Raw genomic sequence first — 23,107 nt, forward strand, 5'->3', positions numbered from 1 at the left:
CCAGAAATTGTAATTTATTTGCCTATCCACAGATTACTGGTTGTAGGTACAGGTCATTTTTGGATGAGACTTTTGTTTCAAGCAAGTAAACAGCAGTCCTGATTTGGTAATTATATTAGTGCAGCCAGGTTGACCTACGGCATTTTTCAGAAATAAATTAAAACTGTACCATTTGATAGATACATTTCCTAAATAGAAATTATATTACTTGTAATAATTCTCTATTAATTGCAATAATTCTACTCTGATTATCCTTAAGACATATACTGTACTTTTGCTATTTGTATTTTGTATTTCACCAATTGTCCAATTTCTCTTTGATGTAAACCACCGAGAAGTTGTCAGATTGTGGCAGTATAGAAAAATAAAGTTGTTAGTATTATCATAGTCTACAGGTGAGGCTATTAGAGACCATATATTCTGTTTTGTCTCGAATCGCTCTACATTTCTTTTGCTAGTCTGCAAAACCAGTCTTCTGTAAGATGCCCACAATATTTAAACAAAGAGTAGGTGCCTTTATGTAATCAGTGTTCGTTTAATGATAGAGACTTAGCAGGTTATTTAACGAGGATCGAGCATGATTCTTTTCTGTAATTCTCCAGATTCATTCTCTTTGAGTAAGAAATATTTACATTTGGAAAATATTAAATCTGTATCACCTAACTCAGAGAGAAATCTGCTCAGGCTGATGAGGTTATTTAGTTTAAAAATAGCATGTAAGGTGTAGCCAACAATGAGTGGTTGCCCATGTGCTAGCAGCAGGCTAATTTAGCTTTATCTTAAGCCTACCTGGGTAAAAGTGGTAGCCATTTTTTTAAGCATAATCTCTCTACATCAATAATGAGCACAATCCTAAAATGCTTGCTTTATCTCTGGAGGTATGCAATGGTGACACATACCATGTTTTCTATATTTACACAACAGATAATTCTAATGCCCTAGAAGAAAATACACTGAAAGTTGCAGCGCCAAAGCCATTAAATCATATGAAATCCGTATGCAGAGCTGCTCTCTGAGAAAAAGGATAGATAAGTGCTGCAAAGGGCATTCTTATTCTGATGAAATTATATCGGATTGGAAATCATGGCTTAGTGTTGCAAATGAAAGGGGTCATGGTGGTGCAAAGAAGAGAAGGCAAGCCATGGGTGTATGTTATGGAAAGTGGTCTTTCTTTTCGCTTATGGTGGAAAGAAGCTTGTCTATGCATCTGGAACTGCTCCCAAAGTGCCAAAATAATTGGAAACAATTATCCCCAAAAGATGAAAACAATTGAATGTTTTTGATTCTAAGAGTACAGGTGACGATGGGGATTTGTAAATGGTAAGGTTTCTTCCATTCTGCAAAATTCCCAATTTCCACTTGTGGTTTCATTTCATTCATTTAAAAAGTTGTTGGTTTTTTTTTTTATACCACCTCCCACAGTCTACACAAGCATTCATCCTGAAGGACAAAGTCATACACAGCAGCCACATTGTCAAATTAAAAAAACAATGCTTAAACCAGATAGCACATGTGCAATAAACCAGGTACCAAAACTGCACTCCCCCCCAGATTTGGAGAGCATTGGTTAAGCTGACGCCAATCGAGCCCCATTTTCCCCAAGTGGCCTGATGTAGTTTTCATTCTCTTTCTATGAAAAGGATGGTAGAGTTGGGGATTGGCATATTTAGCTTGATCTTCCAGGGCCCAGGGCGATTTTATTCATCTGACGTTTTTTTTTCACCTATCTGAATATTGGCCAAAGTTAATAAAAATGGTAGGGTTTCATTCTGCACCGCTTTCAGCAATGATAGAAGCACATTGGCGCTCATTGGAGAACATCAATATCTATGGAACTGGGATTCAAACATCTTTGGCAACTGTGATCTTCTATATCTGCTCTTTACATCTTCATTTCATTATATTGCTAAAAGTATGCGTATAATGTTGTTCCCACATGTATCTACCACCTGGCGTCTGAAGAACAAGCTAAAAAGGGTCTTGAAAGAGCACTTGACCAGCCCTTCTGGCTTACGTTTCTCCATATGGATGTGGTATCCTACTCCAGCTCTTTTGGCAATGGTACCTGGAGAAAAAAAAGGCCAAGATATTAATTTGTGATTAAGCAGTGAGCCTATTGCCCTGAAAAAGTGGAGTAAATTTAACGGTAATTGTATAACAGGATGCCTTAGGGGTTCTTTTATTAAGCTGCAGTAACCACTAACTTATGCTCAGGCATCCCAAGGTAGTTTTAGGATCAGAACTGCAGATGCAATGTACAAGGTACAAAATCTTTATTGGAGAAAATACAATATAGCAATCCTAAAAAAGGTTCTCGTATATGAAGACACAGGACCTGACACGGTCCGTGTTTCGGAAAACGCTCCTTCCTCAGGGGTCCGGGATGTTATGGTACATAAACGTAGAGGACTTTATTGCAAAACAGACAACGTCAGAGTTGCAGCTGGACAGGAGCACTCGCAGATTACCCGTGTTAACTGTTTTGCAATAAGGTTCTCTACATTTATGTACCATATCAACCCAGACCCCTGAGGGAGAAGCATTTTCCGAAACACGGACCGTGTCGGGTACTGTGTCTTCATATACGAAAGCGTTTTTTGGGATTGCTATATTGTATTTTCTCCAATAAAGATTTTGTACCTTGTACATACATCGCATCTGCAGGGTTTGTTTGTTTTTTTTCCTTGTTTTCATCATTTGATTCTTCACTGCTGTTTTTGCTGGATCGTTCTTTTGTTTAGTTTTAGGATCAGCACGTGCTATTCATGCACTAAAAAATACAATGCATTTTTTTTTTTTTAGCACTAGAGTGGGCATGTTCTGTGCTAATCGGTTAGTGCAGCTACTTTGCGGCACACTAACTGAATAGAAGTGGTTAACATGCAAGCCCGTAGGCCCAGATTCTCTAACCAGCACCTTAAAAGTGGCTGCCGATCACGTGATGACACTGGATACAGAATTGGGCCTCCGGCAAAGGTAGGCACCGCAAATGTAGGCCAGGGTTTTCCAATCTATATTTCTGGCGCCTACCTTTGATGTGAATTGCATCTCCATAGGCGGTTTAAGCCACTTCTGGCATTAGCAGTGGCACAGAGTAAGGGGTGGTCTGTCTCGGGTGCCGTCATGGTGGGGGAAACGGCTTCTTCCCTTCCCCCAAACCTCTTATACGTTTCCGTTTCTTTCAAGGCAGTCAAACTACACAACAGTCTGTAGAATGAGTCAAATCATCGCAGGGCTCTCTGCCCATGATATGCCTACATGTAAATTACATGCTTATTTGCACACGTATGTTGCATTTTAATCATGCACATGTACAATTGGTGAATAAATGTTAGTACCCACTCTATAAAATTATCCCCTCTGAGTGTATATACATTATTTGTAAAATAATATGAGTACATCATAACCAGTAGACTCCCAGGAATTCCTATGCATAGATGGCTTAAAATATGCACACACCTTTTGTTTGTATATTGTTTATGCATATATGCATTTGTGCAAGTTTGTAACAAGACATTTTCTAGCCCCTGCCCCCCCCCCAAAAAAAAAAGCTTTACATGCAGAAAAAGCTTTATAAAATGATCCCATAACTCATTATTCCATATTCTCATTATTGAATTCCACTCAAATCATAGCACAGAGGCCCTTTTATTGACCTTAACCACCAAAGTCAAGCAATACTTGAGAGTTGGGCCCAGGCGATCCTCCTTCAATTCGACATATCTGTCGCGTATGACCACCATCTGTTACTAACCAAACTCAATGAAATAGACATCATAGGAACTGTCCTAAGCTGGTTCAAAGATTTCCTACAAAGCAGGCAATATCTTGTCTACTAAGATGAAGTGTTTTAAAAAAAAACTGGTAAGTGTTCTGTGGCGTACCATGAGGATCACCATTATTCCTAATCCTCTATAACCTTTTCATGAGCTCGCTAGGCTGTATCAAAATTGACAACAATGAATGCATATTCTCTTATGCAGATGACATTCTTCTACTCATCCTAATTAATCGTGACTGATATAACGCTGTTAATATCAAATGGAATAGACAAAATACAGACATGGGCCTCATCCAACAAACTCAAACTAAATACGGACAAATCCAAAGTCCTATGGTTTCACAACTCTGTACACATGGTTCTTTCCACTGTAACTCTAACCTCAGGATCCACACCGGATATCAACAAGACATTCAAAGTCTTTGGAGTCATACTCGACTCCTGTATCATACGAATCACAAGTATCCTACCTAAGGAAGAAAACCTTCTACAATATGGGAAGACTTATCAGACCCTTTTTTCATGAGCGCCACTTTGCTGTGCAAAGGCAAATTCTCTTACTGTCCCAGCTGGGTTACTTCACTCACCTACAAATCCAAAATGTGGCCCTACAAACGATCTCAGTTTGAGACCACTGGTATAGTGCAACCAAGATTGAACGCACAAATCTGTGTGCACAGTCGATTTGTACATGCAACTTAAGCCAATCAATGCTGATAATTGGCAATTAATTGGCCCTAATTAGAATTAATGCGTACAACTTTCCAAGCACATTCTATAAAGCGGTGCGCATAAATTCTAGTGCACAGATCTCAAAATGGGGTGTGGCCAAGGGAGGAGCATGGGTGGGTCATGCGTGTTCCTAAAAGTTAGGCACACTGTTATAGAATATGTCTGATCCACGCACAACTTTGGCGCAGGTATTTAGGCCTGGCTGTCACATGAATGGATGCTACGCATGATTCTATAAGTTGCACCTAACTTCAGAGGTGTTTTATAGAATCCCACCTAGGCACCATTCTTTTCGGCGTTGCCTTTTTTAGGCGTTATATATGGAATTTGTTCCAATGCCATTTATGTGCTTGAGTGGTTTGCTACTATTTAGGCATATAACATATATGACTGCAAAGATGTCAATATTGTGTGCACTTAGGCACTTAAGTGGCATGTAACTATGAGTGCCCTGTTACAGAATTGCCCTTGAAATACGTCAATACACATTACTCCTCCAGTGACTTCTTACTGAACATGGCGTTGCTTTATGAATACTCACTGCTTTAAGATAGGCTACATTGCTCTGACGAATGTCATTCAATAACTCGTCTCTAGGGGTCATCTCAACAAGAGGAGGTGGTCGTCTTCTTGGAATTGGTTTTAGAGTCTTGATCACGTCTCTAAGGTTGGCTCGCTCTGATGGCTCTTTGTCATCTGGCATGCTTGATTTTGGCTTTATTCTTTTGAGTTTGACCATGTCTCGGAGGCTGGTTTGTTCGCATGGTTCAGACAGCTTTTGGGCAGTTGACTTTGACTGAAATTTCTTCAGCTTGATCGTTTTAAAGGATACTGATTCAGGACTGTGTTGTCTTTCAGGAACTGTGTTCACTGGGTTGCTTTTAGGTTCCCTATGTGTGACATGGGACATGGATGGCTGTAACTTTGGGGAAGAGGGTGGAGTCTTTGGGATGGGAAGAGGCACACCTAACAACTGTATGAGCCCGGGAGGCAACCCATACCCATTAGCCAGCATGGCTATAATATCTTCTTGATCCTTAACTTGCTGCTGCCTTTGATCCTCTTGCCTTTTTTGTCTCTGTTTGTCAAGATTTCGAGTGAGCAAATTTGTGACTACCATTCTGGGCCCAGGAAGCTCAAAATGATAGCCCATCTTGAGTAATGTGGTATTGTTTTTCAAGAGCCGTGCAATCTCCATTTCTGCATGGTGACCCAACATATGCCTTTGATTGTGAAACCGTAGTTCAGTTAACGCCTCATTGAACTGTAGACATCGTAGAATAGCTATTATCCCTTTGCCTGAGATGAAGTTAGACTCGATATTTAGAGTCACGATACTTCTATTTTCACGCAACATATTAGCCAGAGCGAAGGCCACATTATCATCTGCTCCCACGTTTGCTAAACAAAAGGTTTTTACCTGCTTGTTTTTTTTCATCGCATTGACAAAATCCACTAACATTTCTTTGGGAATGTTTTCTATGTTGTTCAAGTTGACCTCTTTCACAGCTGGGTTGTTTTTTCGGATGTTGTCCAAGGTTTCATCTAAGTTTGTTTGGTTTCCAGAGGGTCTTGCAGTCATCTTAATAAAATTCGTATCCAGAGCTAACTTTTTGGGCAGGTTTAGCTTGCCAATTTTCTTTTCACCATGTTCTTGATTTTCGTATTTTGCCACTGGTTCGGTCAAGGTTTTACTTGGTATCTCATCATTTGTCCTTCCGTTTTCTTTGTCTTCGATTTGCATAGGCATGTCTAAATCGTTCCCATTTTCTTCTCTCGGGTTGTAATCCTTGGAATCTTTAATTTCACTCTGAACTCTTATTGATACAGCGGATTCATTAGTCGACTCCTTTCCATTTTCTGAGTAAACATGTGACATTGTTGAACACTTTTCGTTTGTTCTGTTGTCGAGTCTTCCATCAGTAGTGTTTTGAAATGGCCCTTCCTTAACTGGATCAGTGTTTCTCTCTAATGTTCCTTCAGTATCGAAACTTTCATCTTTGTCTTCCTCCTCATCAACTGTATCGTCTTTACTTGCAAATTTTCTCTAGGAAAAGCAAATTAAGAGTTTAAAGCATTTGTAATAGATTCAGTGACTTTGATTTCTTCTTGCTTATATAAGTAAAATGCTGACATTCTATTATCTGTAAAATTTGAAGATGTTTTACTTAGCGTTAGAAGACAAGAGGAAACATATTTTACTTAGTTCTAACTAGTCCAATATTGAAGATTAATAAGATAATTAAAATACATGAGGATAATATCCAGAAGTACTTATGGGGGTTAGTAGCAGTACTGGCTGCCCAAATACTTTCTGTTGTAAAAATTCCTGGTAACTGAACATGTAACTGTGGCCATTTTATTTGCAAAATTGCTGGTTAGGTTTCTGAAAAGGTGTGGTTTGGGGGTGGGGTGAGGATGGCCAAAAATGTGCCCCCCAATGAAATTCAGCTGCTGAATGGAAGCCTGATTTTCACGTTAGAACCCCTTTATAATAATAATAATTACTTTCCTAATTGAGTAAGCTGGGAAGTAACTAGTAATTATAATTAATTACTTTTGAAGAGTAACTAGCACAGCACTGTGGGCATTTTTGCTCCATAAATGTTAGTAGTTTATTTCTAGAATCAACCTGTGATGCATGTTGTGGGGTTTCTTGGTTTGTTTTTTTCGGTGTGTGAAATGCATGGGCAGATGCTAGGAATGCCAGTAGCAATTGACACAAAGGCCCCGCAGTTAGTGCAGGATCATTTGGAAAATGACCCACTGGGAACTGAATATTAGGAAGAGACCCCCCTCTGTGATTTTGGCAAGCCAGCTTCCAAGCTACTTCCAGTGCTTCTATCTCGGTACAGACCTTCCTTGCACAATCCCATCCCCCGTCAAACCTTTTTCAGCACTTAGGTTTCTATCTGACTTTCTCACCCATTATCAGACATAGGATCCTTCAGCTGTAGCATGCTATCATCTCATCACCTCTGTCTTCTCCCACCACTCCCTCATACTGAACTGTAAAGACATACAGATAGCCAAAGGTGGCTTAAGGCCGGAAAGTATGGACTTGGAAAGGCAACCTCCTTTCAGGCAGGCAAGTCAATTTCAGCCAATTTGAGGGGGCCAAATGAGAAGACGAAGTAGGGAATTATGTACCATAGTTAGATTGTGAGTCTGCCGAGACAGATAGGGAAACTACTTAGAGCACTTGATAAAAACATTGTATACCACACAACTTCTCCAAGATAAGGGTGGTATATCAGATGCCAGTGAACACAAACAGATAGCCTAAGATTTACATGAGTCTATACTTTTTAAACCCCATACACTTGTGCCCTCCCTTCCCCTTGTATCTCTTTAAATCTTTGCCAGTGTTGAGCAGCTTCTTTGGACTGCAGCTCACGCCGCCGTTGGTGTTCTCTCTGATGTCACTTCCTGGCCCCATGACCAGGAAGTGATTTCAGAAGGAAATCAGGCCAGTGTGAACAGCAGGCTGGAGAAACTGTTCATGCAGGTGAAGATTTAAAGAGATACGGTGCTGGGGAAGGGAGGGCACGAGCTTGGGTGGGGGTGGGGGTGGGGAGGCAGAATGGTGCCAGTACCCTCACCAAGATGGTGCACGGCGTGGTCTGTTCCTCCCTCCTCCCCTTGCTATGCCACTGGCAGGCACAAGTCTAGCCCCTAAAATTAGGCACAGGAATCGTAAAATCATAACGGCAGATAAAGGCCAAATGTCCCATCTATTCTGCCCACCCGCAGTAGCCATTATCTCTTCCTCTCTCTGAGATCCCACGTGCCTATCCCAGGCTTTCTTGAATTCAGACACAGTCTCTGTCTCCACCACCTCTTCTGGGAGACTGTTTCATGCATCTACCACCCTTTCCTCAGATTACACTGGAGCCTATCACCTCTTAACTTCATCCTATACCCTCTCATTGCAGAGTTTCCTTTCTTTTTTTTTTTAGTCAAGGTTTGTTTATTAAAGTTTTAAATACAAAGCATGGATTAAAACAGACATGAAAAACTGTCAATAAGAGACATGTATGCTTGCAGAACGTTAATGCTATCATGCTTAAAACCAACAATAGCTCAAATAAGTAACAGTAGTGAGAGCAAAGTATGTCTCCTATAAAAGTAGAGAACATCCGAGTTACAATCATAAGCATGAAAATAACAATGAATGGACATAAGGAAAATATGCAAAAATGTGAAATCTGGAGAGAAAAGAAAAAGAAATTAAGTAGGAAATGAAAAACAGAAGGTAGGGAGCGGTCTACTCAGGGGGAAGAAACAGAGTGCAGGTAGGTTTTTAATCGTAACCATTTCTTTTGAAAGGAAAGATATCTGTTGGAGGATTTTGCCAGGTAAGCTTCCGTTCTGTAAGTAAGGCATACTAAATTCCACCATTGGCAGTGAGAGGCCTTGGATAGATCTTTCCAATGTGTAAGAAGGATTTTTAAAGCCAAGGAAAGTAGTATGTTAAACAGAAAATGATCTGTCTCAGAGATCAGTGGGGAAGCCTGGAAGGATTTCAACAAGAGCATTTGGTAGGTTAGAGGGACGTTAATGCTGAAGACAGAGCAAATGGTATCCCATGTGGAGGACCAGTATGAGGAGATTGAAGGGCAAGAGAAAAGAAGGTGTTTTAAGGAGCCTAGTTCTGGTTGACAGATCCAACATTTGTTGGAGAAGGAAGCGTTAATTTTATGTGATCTAATCGGGGTCCATATCGCTCTATGTAGCAAAAAGACCATGGGTTGGAGAATCGATGCAGAGCGAGAAGTATGGAAGGTGGAATGAAATATGTGGGACCATGCTTCATCAGAAATGGAGATCTCAAGGTCTGACTCCCAGGAAGTGTGAAGGTGGAATGATGGTACGCATAATAGGGATTTGAGAAGTTTATAAAAATGAGAAGCGGAATGGCCTAAGGCTAAGAATTGTCGAGAAAACGTGTATAAGGATGGAGCGGACATAGAAGCGACAGGAAGGAGACCAGATTTTTAAAGGGAGGATCTTAATTGAAGCCATTTATAAAAATGCGATGCATCAATGGAGAAAGCTTCCATGAGCTCATTGAATGTGCGAAAGGTGCCATCAGGGTGGCACACAGAACCTATGTCCCAAATATGGTGGGAAGACCAATGGGGCCATAATATGGGTTTTTTATCAATGGAAATCTTTTTATTATACCATAAAGGGCATAGAGATGATTGACTCCAGGGAACGTCAAGGTGGGAGTCAATCATTGTGAGAGCTCTATGGGTGGACGATATGATGGGGTTATTGAGAAGATTGGGGAAGCCCGAAGCGCCCATAAGGCGAAGAAGGGGGAGTGGGTTAGCTAGGGACGACTCCAAGTGAAGCCAATTGGGCGTATCCTGCAAGGTAGGAGAGGAGAGCCACATCGCCCCTTGTTTTAATATGAAAGCTCTGTGGTAACATAGAAGATCTGGAAAATTAACACCTCCCTGACAAGTGGGGGCCTTTAGTTTGCAGAGAGAGATTCTGTGAGGCTTATCATTCCAAAGGAATCTAGACATTTTTGATTCGAGTTGTTTGTATATCGAGGCCGGGAACAGGAGAGGAAACATATTGAAGATATAGGTGATCTTAGGGACCACCATCATTTTTATGGTATCTAATCTACCCCACCATGAGAGATGTAGAGGTGACCAGGAGGAGAGAGTATGCGAAAGTTGGGTAAGAATCTTAGAGGTGATTAATTGTATGGATGAACGGATGTCTCTGCCAAATGTAAGACCCAGATATTTGATCCCTTCAGTGACCCAAGTAAGAGGTTGACTGGAGATGGTGAAAGGAGTGCATGACTCAGTTAGTGGCATAATTTCGGTTTTATCCCAGTTGATTTTATAGCCTGAGATTAGGGAAAAAGAAGATATAAGTTGCATTAAAGAGGACAGTGATGACTCTGGATCAGAGAGGTATAATAAAATATCGTCTGCATAAGCTGAAATTTTAAATTCAATGCCCGCTATTGAGATGCCCTTAATGGATGATGTTGATCTGATAGCTACGAGGAGGGGCTCCAGGGCTAGGTTAAACAAAAGGGGGGATATAGGGCATCCTTGACGGGTCCCTCTGTGTAAAGTGAAAGGGGAGGAGGCTTCATCATTTACAATCAGTCTAGCTGTGGGGTCATGGTAGAGAAGGGAGATCATGTGAATGAAGGAAGGAGGCAGACCAAATTTAGAGAGAACAGCAAAAAGATAATGCCACTCCACCCTATCAAACGCCTTTTCAGCATCCAATGAAACAAGAGCTTTAGGGTCAGGGTCCGATACGGTGGAGTGGAGTATATGACACAATAATCTTGTATTGTCTGCTCCAAAGCGACCCTTCATGAATCCTACTTGGTCTCTGTGAATCAGACAAGGCAGAACTTTTTCTAAACGAAACACTAGAATTTTAGCAAAAATTTTATAGTCCAAATTCAGCAGTGAGATAGGTCGGTAGTTTTTCACAAGTTGAGGGTCTCTGTTAGGTTTTGGAAGAACAATGATGTTCGCCTCAAGGAAGCGATGAAGTCCCTGAGGGTTCGAGATTAGGCCTTGGAAGTAAGAGAGTAAGTGCGGAGTCAGGAGGGTGGAGAATGACTTGAAGAATTCTGAGGTCAATCCATCTGGGCCCGGAGCCTTGGCAGAAGGTAAGGAGGCAATGGCACGTTGAATTTCTTCTGAAGAAAGTGATTGTTGTAGAAATTGACGTTGAGGATCAGTGAGAGTAGGCAAGTCCAGAGAACGAAAGAAGTCAGGAATTGAGTTGCTAATTGAAGAGGTTTCAGACGTATATAAGTCTTCGTAAAATGTGTGGAATTCATTCAGAATATCCTTAGTGGAAGTGTAGAGAAGACCATTGGAGGTTTTGATGTGGGTGATTCTTTGCTTGGAGTGTTTTCCTTTAAGGTATGTAGCCAACAAACGGCCTGCTTTATTAGCTGAAGAATAGTATGTAGCTGAACGTCGAAATATTTAAGCTGAGGCAAGAGAGCTGAAAATTTCATTGTATTGGAATTTAAGAAGTTGTAGTTTTTTGTATGTGGAGGAGTCATGGCGTTGATATAGCGAGGTTTCATATGAGTGAATGTCAGACTCAAGTTGGGATAGAGTGGATTTGCGCTTTTTAAGCTGAAAAGCAGAATAGCTGATTATTTCCCCTCTGAGCCAGGCCTTGTAAGACTCCCAGACAATGGAGAAATCCGAAACTGAGTTAATGTTCGTATCAAAGAAGGATTGAGATTCTTTATTGATATGTGAGATGAAATCAGTATCATGAAGAAGAAAATTGTTTAGTCTCCATTGACGAGAGGAGGAGGTCGCTGACCACTGGAACGTACAGGAAACAGCTGCATGATCCGAGATTGTAATATCATGGATTTGAGACGAAGAAACAAGGTTCAAAACATCCTTGGATCCCAAAATATAGTCGATCCTAGAGTGGGATTGATGTGGAGCAGAGTAGAAGGTGTAATCCTTTGTGGATGGGTGAAAGATTCTCCAGATGTCAGACCACCCGAAGTGATCCATTAATTTGAGAACTGCATTTCGAACACCCAGTTTAGCTGGACGACAGGTGGAGGATCGGTCAATGAAAGGATCAATGGGAAAGTTGAAGTCCCCAGCGAAGATTGTGTGAGACGTCAGTGGAGTTGTACTCACGGTCTGGAAGGTGAGAAAAAAGGAGGGATCATCAGTATTTGGTGCATAGATGTTGAAGATGTTGAGAGGATGTCCTGCAATAGAGCCTTCCACTAGAGACCATCGGCCGTTAGGGTCAAATTTATGAGAGTTAAGTTGGAAATTGAGGGATTTTTTCATTAGTGTAATGACACCATTTTTTTTGCCCTGGGCAGGTGCAGCAAAGCAGTGTTGGACCCAACCTCCGGAAAGCTTCTGTGCTTCCTCAAGAGATAGGTGGGTTTCTTGAAGGAGACAAATGTCCGCATCCAAATGTTTGAAGTAATGTAAGATTTTTTTTCTTTTGATTGGGTTGTTTATCCCTTTAACATTAAGAGATACAAGGTGGATTTTAACCATAAGGTATGGCGAGGAGTGATGGAATCCAGGTGTAACTGGTGGCAGTTAATTGAGACAGGCAAGAGAAAAGAGACAGTAGACCACTGTACAAAAATAAATTAAAAAAGAAAAAGGAAGGAAAAACAGCAGCTTCATGCTTATTGGAAACTGGAGTAATATAACAAACGAAGCTCATGAGATGGGGTCGCATGATGACTAGAGGAGCTCAGCTAGCCACGCCACAGCCCGCCACATGTTGAGTCAGGAAACTGATAAAATACAGCCCTTTGGTGTAATGAGAATGGAGTTTCAAGGCTGGTGATGCAGGTCATTGCATTGCACCCACTGATTCATCCAAGTATTTTTGTAAGTCAGTTGGAGAGTCAAAGTTTTTGGTGACATTATGGTAGGTCACTCTCATCCGGGCAGGATAAAAGAGCCCGTATTTCGCACCAATGCTCTTGAGTTGAGGGCGCATGGACAAAAAGGCCTTTCTTTTTTGTGCCGTGGCTTTGGAGACGTCAGGGACAAACATGATGCGCTTGCCATCCACATTTAGATCAGAGATGGATTTTGCAGATTGCAGGATTTGAATAGCCTGTGGGTAGCGTAGAAGTTTCATTACAACAGGTCTCGGAGGTTTGGATGGTGAGGGAGGGCCCGAAGGGACCCTGTGCGCTCGTTCTATCTCCAGCAGAGGAGAAAATTGTATATTCAGAGCTTTGGGGATAAAAGAGTGCAGAAATGACATCATGTCTGATCCCTCCGAAGATTCTGGGAGACCAATTAGGCGCACATTGCTACGGCGCATACGGTTGGAGATATCCTCAAGTTCAAGTAGTAAGGAGGAAATTTTTAGGAGGTCACGTTGCACCGAAAGGTATTGGGTGTCATGAGCTGCTAACCTCTCTTCCACGAGGTCTATGCGAGCGTTGTGCTGTTTGAGCTGCAGCATGATGTTACTCATTTCAGTTTTTATGTCGGCGGTGGCAGCAAGGTTTTCTTGCATGAGTTCACGCAAGATTTGTAGGTCGCCCAAAATAGAAGCGCCGTGATCGACGGCTCCGGCGGGTGGGGCCTTGGCGGGAGACGGAGGCTCATGCTTGGAGCGCTTGGATGCGGGGTGTGAGGAGACAGAGGTTGTGGAGGGCGCGGGATCCGACTTACTAGCTTTAGAAGCCATTTCGGGGTGTGCTGGTGGCGATCGCTGCCTTAAAAACGTGCTCTGCAGGGCTGTAATGGCGCGAAATCGGCGGTGCTGGAGCGGAGCGTGAGAGCTAAGCAGCCATCTTGGTCGCGTGCATGCGACGCCCCCCTTCGCAGAGTTTCCTTTCAAATGAAAGAGACTCAGCTCATGCACATTTATATTATGTAGGTATTTAAACAACTATCATAGTTACCCTCTCTTGCCTTTCTTCCAAAGTATACACATTGAGATCTTTAAGTCTGTCCCCATACACCTTATGATGAAGACCACATACCATTTTAGTAGCCTTCCTTTGGACTGACTCCATCTTTTTTATATCTATTTGAAGGTGTGGCCTCCAGAATTGTATACAATATTCTAAATGAGGTCTCACCAGTGTCTTATATAGAGGCATTGGTGCTCTTTATAGAATCACACTTAGTGATGATTTTTTTTTCCAGTGCCTAATTTTGAGCATCATTTATAGAATTCCCTTCTATAGCTTTTAAGTTGTAGCTACAGAACGTTAAAGTTCATCTTATTATTGTTGATAACTGATGTTTAATGTTTCCAAAGAGGCCTGTTGTGCCCCTCAGCCCTGATTTAAGAAGGTGCAGTCCAGTGATTTTCCACTTTTTTACATTTCTTTTGGAAAAATACAGAATGAAAAAAGTAGAAAATTGTTGGACTAAGTGTATAGCCCTCGATGGAGACTGCCCCAACTTTGTTGGTTGGGATGAATACTTTTCAGCATCGCCTTGTACGAGAAAATCTGAAATTTTTAATGGGTAAAACTCGGACCTCATGGAGCCCATGGACCTCGCAGATCTTAACCGCACGCCCTTAATCATCTGCTCACCTCGAGGGTGAATGGGATCCTTGAGGTCCACGGGTGTTATAAGGAGGATCCCTGTGGACCAAATACAGCCACTTTCTTTTTTAAGGTCAGTACCGGCAATCACAACCACCAACAGTAAAGAAGCCAGCAAAGATTTAAAAAGAGGATCTCACGGACCCCCATAGAACTAAAAGCGCATGGCTTTACAAAGAAAGCAACCATGATGTTGGTTCTACAGGGATCCTCCTTTTAACACCTGCGGACTTCATGGATCCTTAACTCTGGCAGACCTCACGGATCCAACTCGCCCCCGAAGTCCGCGAGGTCCACATTTTACCCGGTCCCATTTTTAAGTTCTTTACAGTAGTATATTGTTTCCTAAATGTTATGATTTCTCTTCTATTGCCACAGCACTGTTATGTGTGATCATTAAATTGATAAATTCAATAAAAAAATAATTTTAAAAATGTTACCTCTGCTAAAACAGCGGTAAAATAACACATCTTAAATGTAACCCAACTTGTTGTATGCCCTTTAGTTATTTGACTCCTCCATTTCCCTTAGACTGCTAGATCTGCTAGTTGGATTGATCCAGGACAAAACTAGAGTTTTTTAAAGTTGTAACACCCCCCACCACCCCCTCCAAGAACCAACCAGCTAAAGCAACATTTAAAAAAATAATCCAACTTGCTCTTTATATTTCTGTGATACATTTGAAGCAAAAGTGTTATGTTTTGGGGGGGGGGAGAGTGTGGCCCAGTGGTTGAAGCAACAGCCTCAGCACCCTTCTGTTCCACACTGTTTCTTGTGACCCTGGGCAAGTTAACCCCCCCCCCCTTTCATGAAGCTGCATTAGGGGTTTTTATCGCTGGCCACAATGGTAAAAGCTCAGATGCTCATAGAATTCTTATGAGTGTCGGAACTTTTACCACTACAGCAGGCGATTAAAAAACCCTAATGCGGCTTCATATAAGGGTATGTGTGTGTGTTAATCCTCCACTGCCCCAAGTAGATTGTGAATCCACCGAGTCAGACAGGGAAAATGCTTGAAGTGTCTGTACGTAAACCGCTTTGAGTGGTTGTAAAACTCCAAAAAGGCAGTATATAAGCCCCAATCCCCTTCCCATTATTTTTTAACTATATCACTTAGTAATTCGCAACTTTCTTCTGATAAACATCTTAATAACGACAATTACTATTTAAATAAAAAGTACTTTTATACACTCCACAAATTACTGAAGTGTTTCAGCTCTATACCGGTGCATTGACAAGAGAGGAGGGGGGGGGGGGTAATGGGATTTGATATTAATATACGTGGAAAATCTCAGCAATGTTTTCTAAGTCCTTTAGTCGATTGCTTTTGTAGGTGTGACAAATAAGTGAAAATTAAAGCGAAGTCACAAAAGCAATGCAGCCTATGCTGTTTTCTTTCTCTGTTACACAATAATGCTTTCCAAAAGGTCTCAGGATTTCCAAATCTGTCAGTTGTAGCGAGTGGGGAGCATCATCCCAAATGAATGCACAAGAAAACAGCTGATCCTTTCCTGGTTATGTGTTAAAATTACTGGAAATAATATTTGAGAAAGCTAGAGTAAATGCTAAGGTGAACATGGAGCCTCTCCTAATTACCTCGGAAGGCAGCAGTGTGACTGGGACCCTCTCTTCATCCTCCATGCGCTTGGCTTCCTTTTGCCAGTACAGATAGTCGACGAGAGACCGATGGTCGAAGTTGCCTGTCGGGGTTTTTTCAGTTTGATCCTTTTGGATCATCCCGACAGGCACTCGGGGGTCTGGCGCCAGAGCCTCCATTTCTACTTGCAGCTCCTGGAGCTCTTCAGGGGATAGGTTTGCTAAGATTTCATCTTCATCAAAGTCCCTCGCAAAGGCCTCCTCTTGGTCAGATTCTTGGCTATATTCAGACATTTTTCTAATGGAGAATAAAAATCAATCTTTTGAGAGTTAAAGTAGCCGAAATGAAAGGCAGCTCGGTACACTTGTAGGTCTGAAGAACAGAGATCATGCTAGGTCCCAGCTTAGGGGGACAGTGGGACGAGGGCTTAGTCTAAAGTCTATATTAAGCTCTGCTTGGCTGCCTAAAGAGATTTTATGGGAGTTACTGCCATGCTCCATTTTCAGCAGCTTGTGTCAGCTGCACAAACCTTTCTGACATTTCGGTGCAGCTGGTGTGTGTTCCCCCATTGAGGGATACATTTTCTAGAGGATTCGAATAACAGGATGACTTCTTTCAACCATCCTTTTCTTTCTCTTTCATCAAGACACGTTTATAAATGAGCCTAGAAGTAAGTTATCATCTCTAAATCACTACCAGGAGCACACAGACACAAATAAGATACGAGGGGGGTGTTGAAAAGTTCTCAGCCCAGCCAAGATGAGAATGAGGTGGATATGGTTCAATCAATTTTCTGAAACAATGTCAAACAACTCCCCCCCCCAGCCCCGAATTTCGTTTTGGCACTTAACGAAATAAGATAACACTCTTTTCAGCTACAGTGGCAAAAGAACGCTCAGAATTTAAGAAAATAGTGCATTGGGCTGAGAACTGTTCACCCATCTGTGTTTCTGCCTTTTTAACAAGCCAAGAGAACTAATATAACCTGCTGGTTTGCAATTCAGCAGATAAAAGTATTTCATTTGTTAGGAAACATTTGAACAAATAACCCCCCCCCCCCTCCATACACACACAGAGGCGCAATAGACCTGGGAGACTGAAACTACCATTGTCTGTGGGGCTGATCATTTCGGTAGCATGGAATGCTGCTACTTTTTGGGTTCTGCCAGGTACTTGTGACCTGGATTGGAAACAGGATACTAGGCAAGATGGACCATTGGTCTAACCCAGTGTGGCTATTCTTATGTTCCGTTATAGAGAGACATCGAGGTGCTTTCTATAAGAAAGTGTAGCCTAACACTTCAGAACCAAATAATAAATATTTTGTCCTACAGAGGTGATCGTATGTTTCTAGAGGGCAACTAAGAAAACCTAATTTTAGTCCATTGTGGAAACAGAGTGGTCCAAATTTTTGCTTTTATATAAAAGTGGCCCCCCCAAGTGGTGAAAGAAACCCTCGATTTAAAAGCTTATATTTAGACTCTAGATGGAGAAATAGAAATATATAGACTATTTGAGGTCTAATAAAATCCAAAAACAATAGTCAATATTGAAAATGATTTAACTGGGCAAAAGAGGCTCCTGATTCTACCCAGTTACAACTGCCTCACTCCCTAGAGCAGATATTAAGTAGAACATAAGAATGGCCTTACTGGATCAGACCAATGGTCCATCTAGCCAATCCAAGTCACAAGTACCTGGCAGAAACCCAAATAGTTGCAACATTCCACAGCTGAAATTGTGATGTCATAATGCCATCAATGCCTAAAAGTCAACCTCATCTGTGATGTCACAATGGCTTGATTGTCCTTTACATAGTAGATGACAGCAGATAAAGACCCAAATGGTCCATCCAGTTTGCCCAACCTGATTCAATTTAATATTTTAAATTTTTTTCTTAGCTATTTCTAGGCAAGAATCCAAAGCTCTACCCGGTACTGTGCTTGGGTTCCAACTGCTGAAGTCTCCGTCAAAGCTCACTCCAGCCCATCTACACCCTCCCAACCATTGAAGCCCTCGCCAGCCCATCCTCAACCAAAAGGCCATATACAGACACATACAATGCAAGTCTGCCCAGTACTGGCCTTAGTTCAATATTTACTATTATTTTCTTATTCTAGATCCTCTGTGTTCATCCCACGCTTTTTTGAACTCCGTTACCGTTTTCCTCTCCACCACCTCTCTCGGGAGCACATTCCAGGTTCCACCACCCTCTCCATGAAGTAGAATTTCCTAACATTGCCCCTGAATCTATCACCCCTCAACCTCAAATTATGTCCTCTGGTTTTACCATTTTCCTTTCTCTGGAAAAGATTTTGTTCTACGTTAATACCCTTCAAGTATTTGAACATCTGAATCATATCTCCCCTGTCTCTCCTTTCCTCTAGGGTATACATATTCAGGGCTTCCAGTCTCTCCTCATACATCTTCTGGCGCAAACCTCCTATTATTTTTGTTTCCCTCCTCTGGACCGCTTCAAGTCTTCTTATATCCTTCACCAGATACGGTCTCCAAAACTGAACACAATACTCCAAGTGGGGCCTTACCAACGACCTGTACAGGGACATCAACACCTTCTTCCTTCTACTGGCTACGCCTCTCTTTATACAGCCCAGCATCCTTCTGGCAGCAGCCACCGCCTTGTTGCACTGTTTTTTTTGCCTTTAGATCTTCGGACACTAAAAATAGCCTTCCTGGGTCAGACCAATGGTCCATCTAGCCCAGTATCCCCGCCTTCACGGAGGCCAATCCAAATCACAAGTATCTGGCAAAAACTCAAAATAGTAGCAACTGATGCTCAATATCTAATTTGACTAAAAAACACACAGAAGTAAGGGTGGACCAAGAACTGTATACAAATATAAAATATAAAGCACGCTTTTATTAGCAAAGCACTGATAAATACAAAGAGCCGACATGGGGCTGTGTTTTGGCAGATAACCTGCCTCCTTTAGGGGTCATAGATGCTCTACAGATAAGAACAAAACACAAATAATAATCAGTATATGAAGAAATTAGTAATTTACAAGTATGAAAACCAAAGAAAAGCATGTGTCAATTTAGAAGGCTTCTAGCTAAAATGATAGTTATTGCTGGACATTCCCGGATGTATGTTTGTCCTTCTCCTTTTATTTTTAAAAAGGCTCTGTCTTCAGTGATCCTTCTGTAAAATATCTGAGAAATTATGGAAGTCCCAATTCCTGCGTACAGACCTATGCAAAACCGGGTCATTAACCAGTTGCCAAACAACAGAGGGAAGTATAACTTGCATTGTAAAGACAGCCAGTACAAGAGAAAGGCAAGTACGATGTCCAATTCAACCAAAGTAGTCTTTATTGTAAACACAGTAACAAATAATCCCAACAAGGATCCAAGTTTCGGCTGTATAAACTGCCTTCTTCAGGGGACAACCAAAATTTCTGATTATAAAACCAGAACAACGTTGCGTATTGGTCTAAAGTAGACTTATCATGAAATTGAGGACACTACAGCATCTGCATCTTTATCCCAACCATGGCCTGTACTGTTTCACATCAAGGCTTCTTAGAAGCAGCACAATGAATGAAGCAGTGCATATTATATAAAAAAAAAAAAACAGCATTGTTCAATTGTTATAAAGCCTCTCCTGATGAAACCTTGATGTGAAACAGTACAGCTCTTGAAAGGGAGCGCCTAAGTAAAAGAGGCTATTCAGATAAGGTGATCTCCACCCTCTTGGGTTCTCAGAGACTTTCCACCTCTTGGGCTTATGTGCGAGTTTGGCGTCTCTATGAGGAGTGGTGTTCCAAGCATGGGGTGGTTTCCCTTTGTGCTGCTTTGCCTCACATCTTGGAGTTCTTGCAGGATGGCCTGGAAGGGGCCTTGCCTGATCCTCCTTGTGGCTTTGTCTTCCTTTCACAGTTTGTTGCATGGTCGGCATTTGGCCTCTTCTCTGGATGTAATTCGATTCTTGAGAGTGGCAAAACTGCTCTGGCCTCCAGTGAGTCCTTCGGTTTCAGCCTGGGATCTCAATCTGGTTCGTCCTCCTTGCGAGCCTCTCGGCTCCTGCATGGTGTTCCTGGTGGCCATTACATTTCTGAACTTCAGGCCTTTTCATGTAGGCCTCTCTTCCTGGAGTTCTTTAGGGAACCGGGTCGTGCTGTGGCCGGTTCCCTCCTTTCTGCCGAAGGTGGTTTCGCCTTTTCATGTCAACCACAGTCTGTTGTCCTCCTGGTCTTGGGTAGTCGGGAGGGTTTTTTGGAGCAGAGACAGTTGCGCATATCAGGAACAGCAGGTGTATCCCTGCCACAGAAGTCTTACAGTCTAGGGCTGTGCCTAGACAATGAAGAGTTAAGAGACTTGCCAAACTTCATAAATAGAATCATTGAGAGATGGGATCTAAACCATCCTGTATTGTTTCTGAACCTAGATTTTCAAGCTATTTCATGCCATGCTGTTGGCCCATCTTCTCTTCTAATTTACTAAACTTCTTTTTATTTTAAATTTGCCCAGGCACTGCCCAGCTTCTAAATGTAGATACAGGGCAGGAGTTGTCCATTTGGCAGCGTCTCCCTGCCCCGTGTCAAAATCTAAGTCTAATGTGCCAAATTGCCATATGTCAAGAAACCATGCTGCAAGTACCTAAAATGTTAAATGGATTCTATTTTTAAATGAACTGACATGCGGATCCTGTACTGCTGGCTTTGAGGCTTATTTTGCTGAAGAAATCAAAATGTTTATGGGGACCCTATAGTGGGCCATAACCATAGCCAGAAAGGGCATTTTTTTTTGTTCTGGGAACGCTGCAGTGTTCTGTGACTATGTTCTGCTTTCAGAGGGCCTGTAAACAGGATAGAGCAGGCTAAAATTGAAAATCACTTAGATGTCCTGAGTATGTCTTGCAGTAAACTGTAATGCAATATAGGGATTACGGATGGTCAGATGGTCCTTTTTTTTTTTTTTTTTAATAATAAGCAAGTGGCCAGGCCAGAAGTAGTGGGAAGAGGGGATGGCCTGCGAGACATGAAATTACCATGGAGCCCCTTCAAACGTAAAACAAAACATTATCAGTGTTCCTGAAAGCACACCCTGGTAAAAACATTCTTCAGAAAACACATTGTCCAATAAAGCATTAATATAGTAGGATGCCTCTATAGTAATGTTTCTTTAATGTGCACTGATATTAAAGTTCAGTTTGGAGTAGCTCGCTTCAGAATTTGAAGGATGATTATTTACCAGTACTCTTTGTCACCTGAAAAGCTGCCTTGTTTATTATTTGTTAATTTTTTTGCTCAAGGGATTCTTTTACTAATCACCGCAACAAAACACCCCACTTGTCAAGGTTCAGTTCAAGGAAGGCAAGAGGGTTTCCAAAGCCATTTACATCAATAATCTACTCCCTAAGGAGCTCGACTCGGTTTACAGCTAGAGTTGATCTGCCCCAAATGAGTGAGGACGCTGAAACAGAGCTCCTTTATGAACCTTTGATAAAGCTCTTGTGGTCAAAACGGGTCCCGTCGGGGCATGCTAGAGATACTGCATTAAAAGGATACATAAAAGATATAAAAAGAAGGAGGCAATTAGAGGAGCCAAAGCTGGATATTTATACATAATGATGTAAACGGCTTTGTGGGGTGTGTTGTTGCGGTGGTTGTTTCCAGTTTGCCCCACTTCATCATCTTCTGCATCCTTTCAGTTCTTTTACTAAACCCCCCCTCCCACCTCTTTACAAAACTGTGACAGCGGTTTTTAGCGCAGGTCAGCACGCTGAATGTTCTGCGCTGCTCCTGGCATTCATAGAGCAGCGCAGAGCATTCAGGGCACTGGCCTGCGCTAAAAACCGCTATTGCTTTGGATCACGATATTGCGATCCAATCAAAATTTTAAATAAACTTGATAAGTTGCAGTACGTACTAACACATGCTTACTGCAGGTTAAAATGCACTACTGTGGGGTTCTCAAGAATCCTACGGTAGATTTTACACCCGCCTGTGCTTGCTGGTTTATTTCTCTTCTGCGACACTCTTCCCGCTGCTTCAATAAAAGTACTTTAAAAAAAAATTGATTATGATGGTATGTTTCTTGAATTATTTCTGATATCGCAGTGTATTGCTTGTTTTTAATGTGTGTATCATGCTTTTTAATTCAATTGTACTTTTTAAAAAAATTCTAATTTTGTTTCATTTTTGTGGTTTGTCCTCGAACTCTGCTTTGTATATTCCATAGTAGAGTCTCTCAAACTTTTTTTTAGCTCTGACACATTAAACGGTGCAAATGTTTATTGCGGCACATTGTAATTGAAAATATAAAATTGCAAAACCAACAAAAAATTTAATTTGAGTTATTTAAATTTTTTAAAGCTATACATGGGTAATTGTAACAACGGCGAAATTAAAGTAGATAGAATTTCTAAATGCGATGGATGAGCTTGTTTTGAGTGCAAATTACCTCAAAATGTGTCTCGATAGTCGACAAACAAACTTGCATTTCATCATCCACCATCTGCAGTTGTTCTCTTTTTTTTAATTTAATTTCTGTCAGAGATGAAAATTCAAGTTCGCAAAGATAAGAAGATCCAAATGGTAAAGCCTTGATTGCTTTGTGCTCAAGTTAGGATAACTACTGCATAGAAAATAAGATTAGGGATTTATTAACTGCCTTTATGAAGAGATTCATGGAGGGGGTGCACAGCAGGTACAGTTTAACATAAAATGTACAATTTTGTTAACGGCATAACAATAGTCAAATGACCTACAGCGCCACTGAGCAGGAGGGAAGGCCTTAGGGTGGGATCAGATCAGTCTGCATATGGGGTACAGATACAGGAAAAACAAAAAGGGGTGGGTGGGCAAACCACATCCTGTTCCTGCCCTCCTACCCTCTGGGGAAGGCTTTAGGTTAAGAAAGTGGAAGGATCGGGCTGTCACAGCTT

The 23,107-nt window shown here is 41.6% G+C and overlaps 1 protein-coding gene across 1 annotated transcript; it reads right to left on the reverse strand.

Moving 5' to 3' along the window:
* LMOD3 (leiomodin 3) lies at positions 1–16,615 on the reverse strand. Its single transcript, XM_033926680.1, has 3 exons — positions 16,197–16,615; positions 5,055–6,560; positions 1–2,065 (listed from the first exon to the last, which is right to left on the reverse strand). Exons 1-3 carry the CDS (start codon positions 16,488–16,490, stop codon positions 2,039–2,041), a joined length of 1,827 nt encoding a protein of 608 aa, XP_033782571.1. The 5' UTR covers positions 16,491–16,615; the 3' UTR covers positions 1–2,038.
* Between the last annotated feature and the right edge of the window lie 6,492 nt (positions 16,616–23,107).

Source organism: Geotrypetes seraphini, chromosome 17 (genome assembly GCF_902459505.1).
Source record: "Geotrypetes seraphini chromosome 17, aGeoSer1.1, whole genome shotgun sequence".
In the NCBI taxonomy this organism is placed as follows: Eukaryota; Metazoa; Chordata; class Amphibia; order Gymnophiona; family Dermophiidae; genus Geotrypetes; species Geotrypetes seraphini.

Excerpts from the sequence above, each read along its gene's own strand:
- LMOD3 (XM_033926680.1), bottom strand. The coding sequence starts at position 16,490 with ATGTCTGAATATAGCCAAGAATCTGACCAAGAGGAGGCCTTTGCGAGG. Across the intron at positions 6,561-16,196 it reads TCACACTGCTGCCTTCCGAG|AGAAAATTTGCAAGTAAAGA; the intron begins GTAATTAGGAGA and ends TGCTTTTCCTAG. Across the intron at positions 2,066-5,054 it reads ATGTAGCCTATCTTAAAGCA|GTACCATTGCCAAAAGAGCT; the intron begins GTGAGTATTCAT and ends TTTTTTCTCCAG.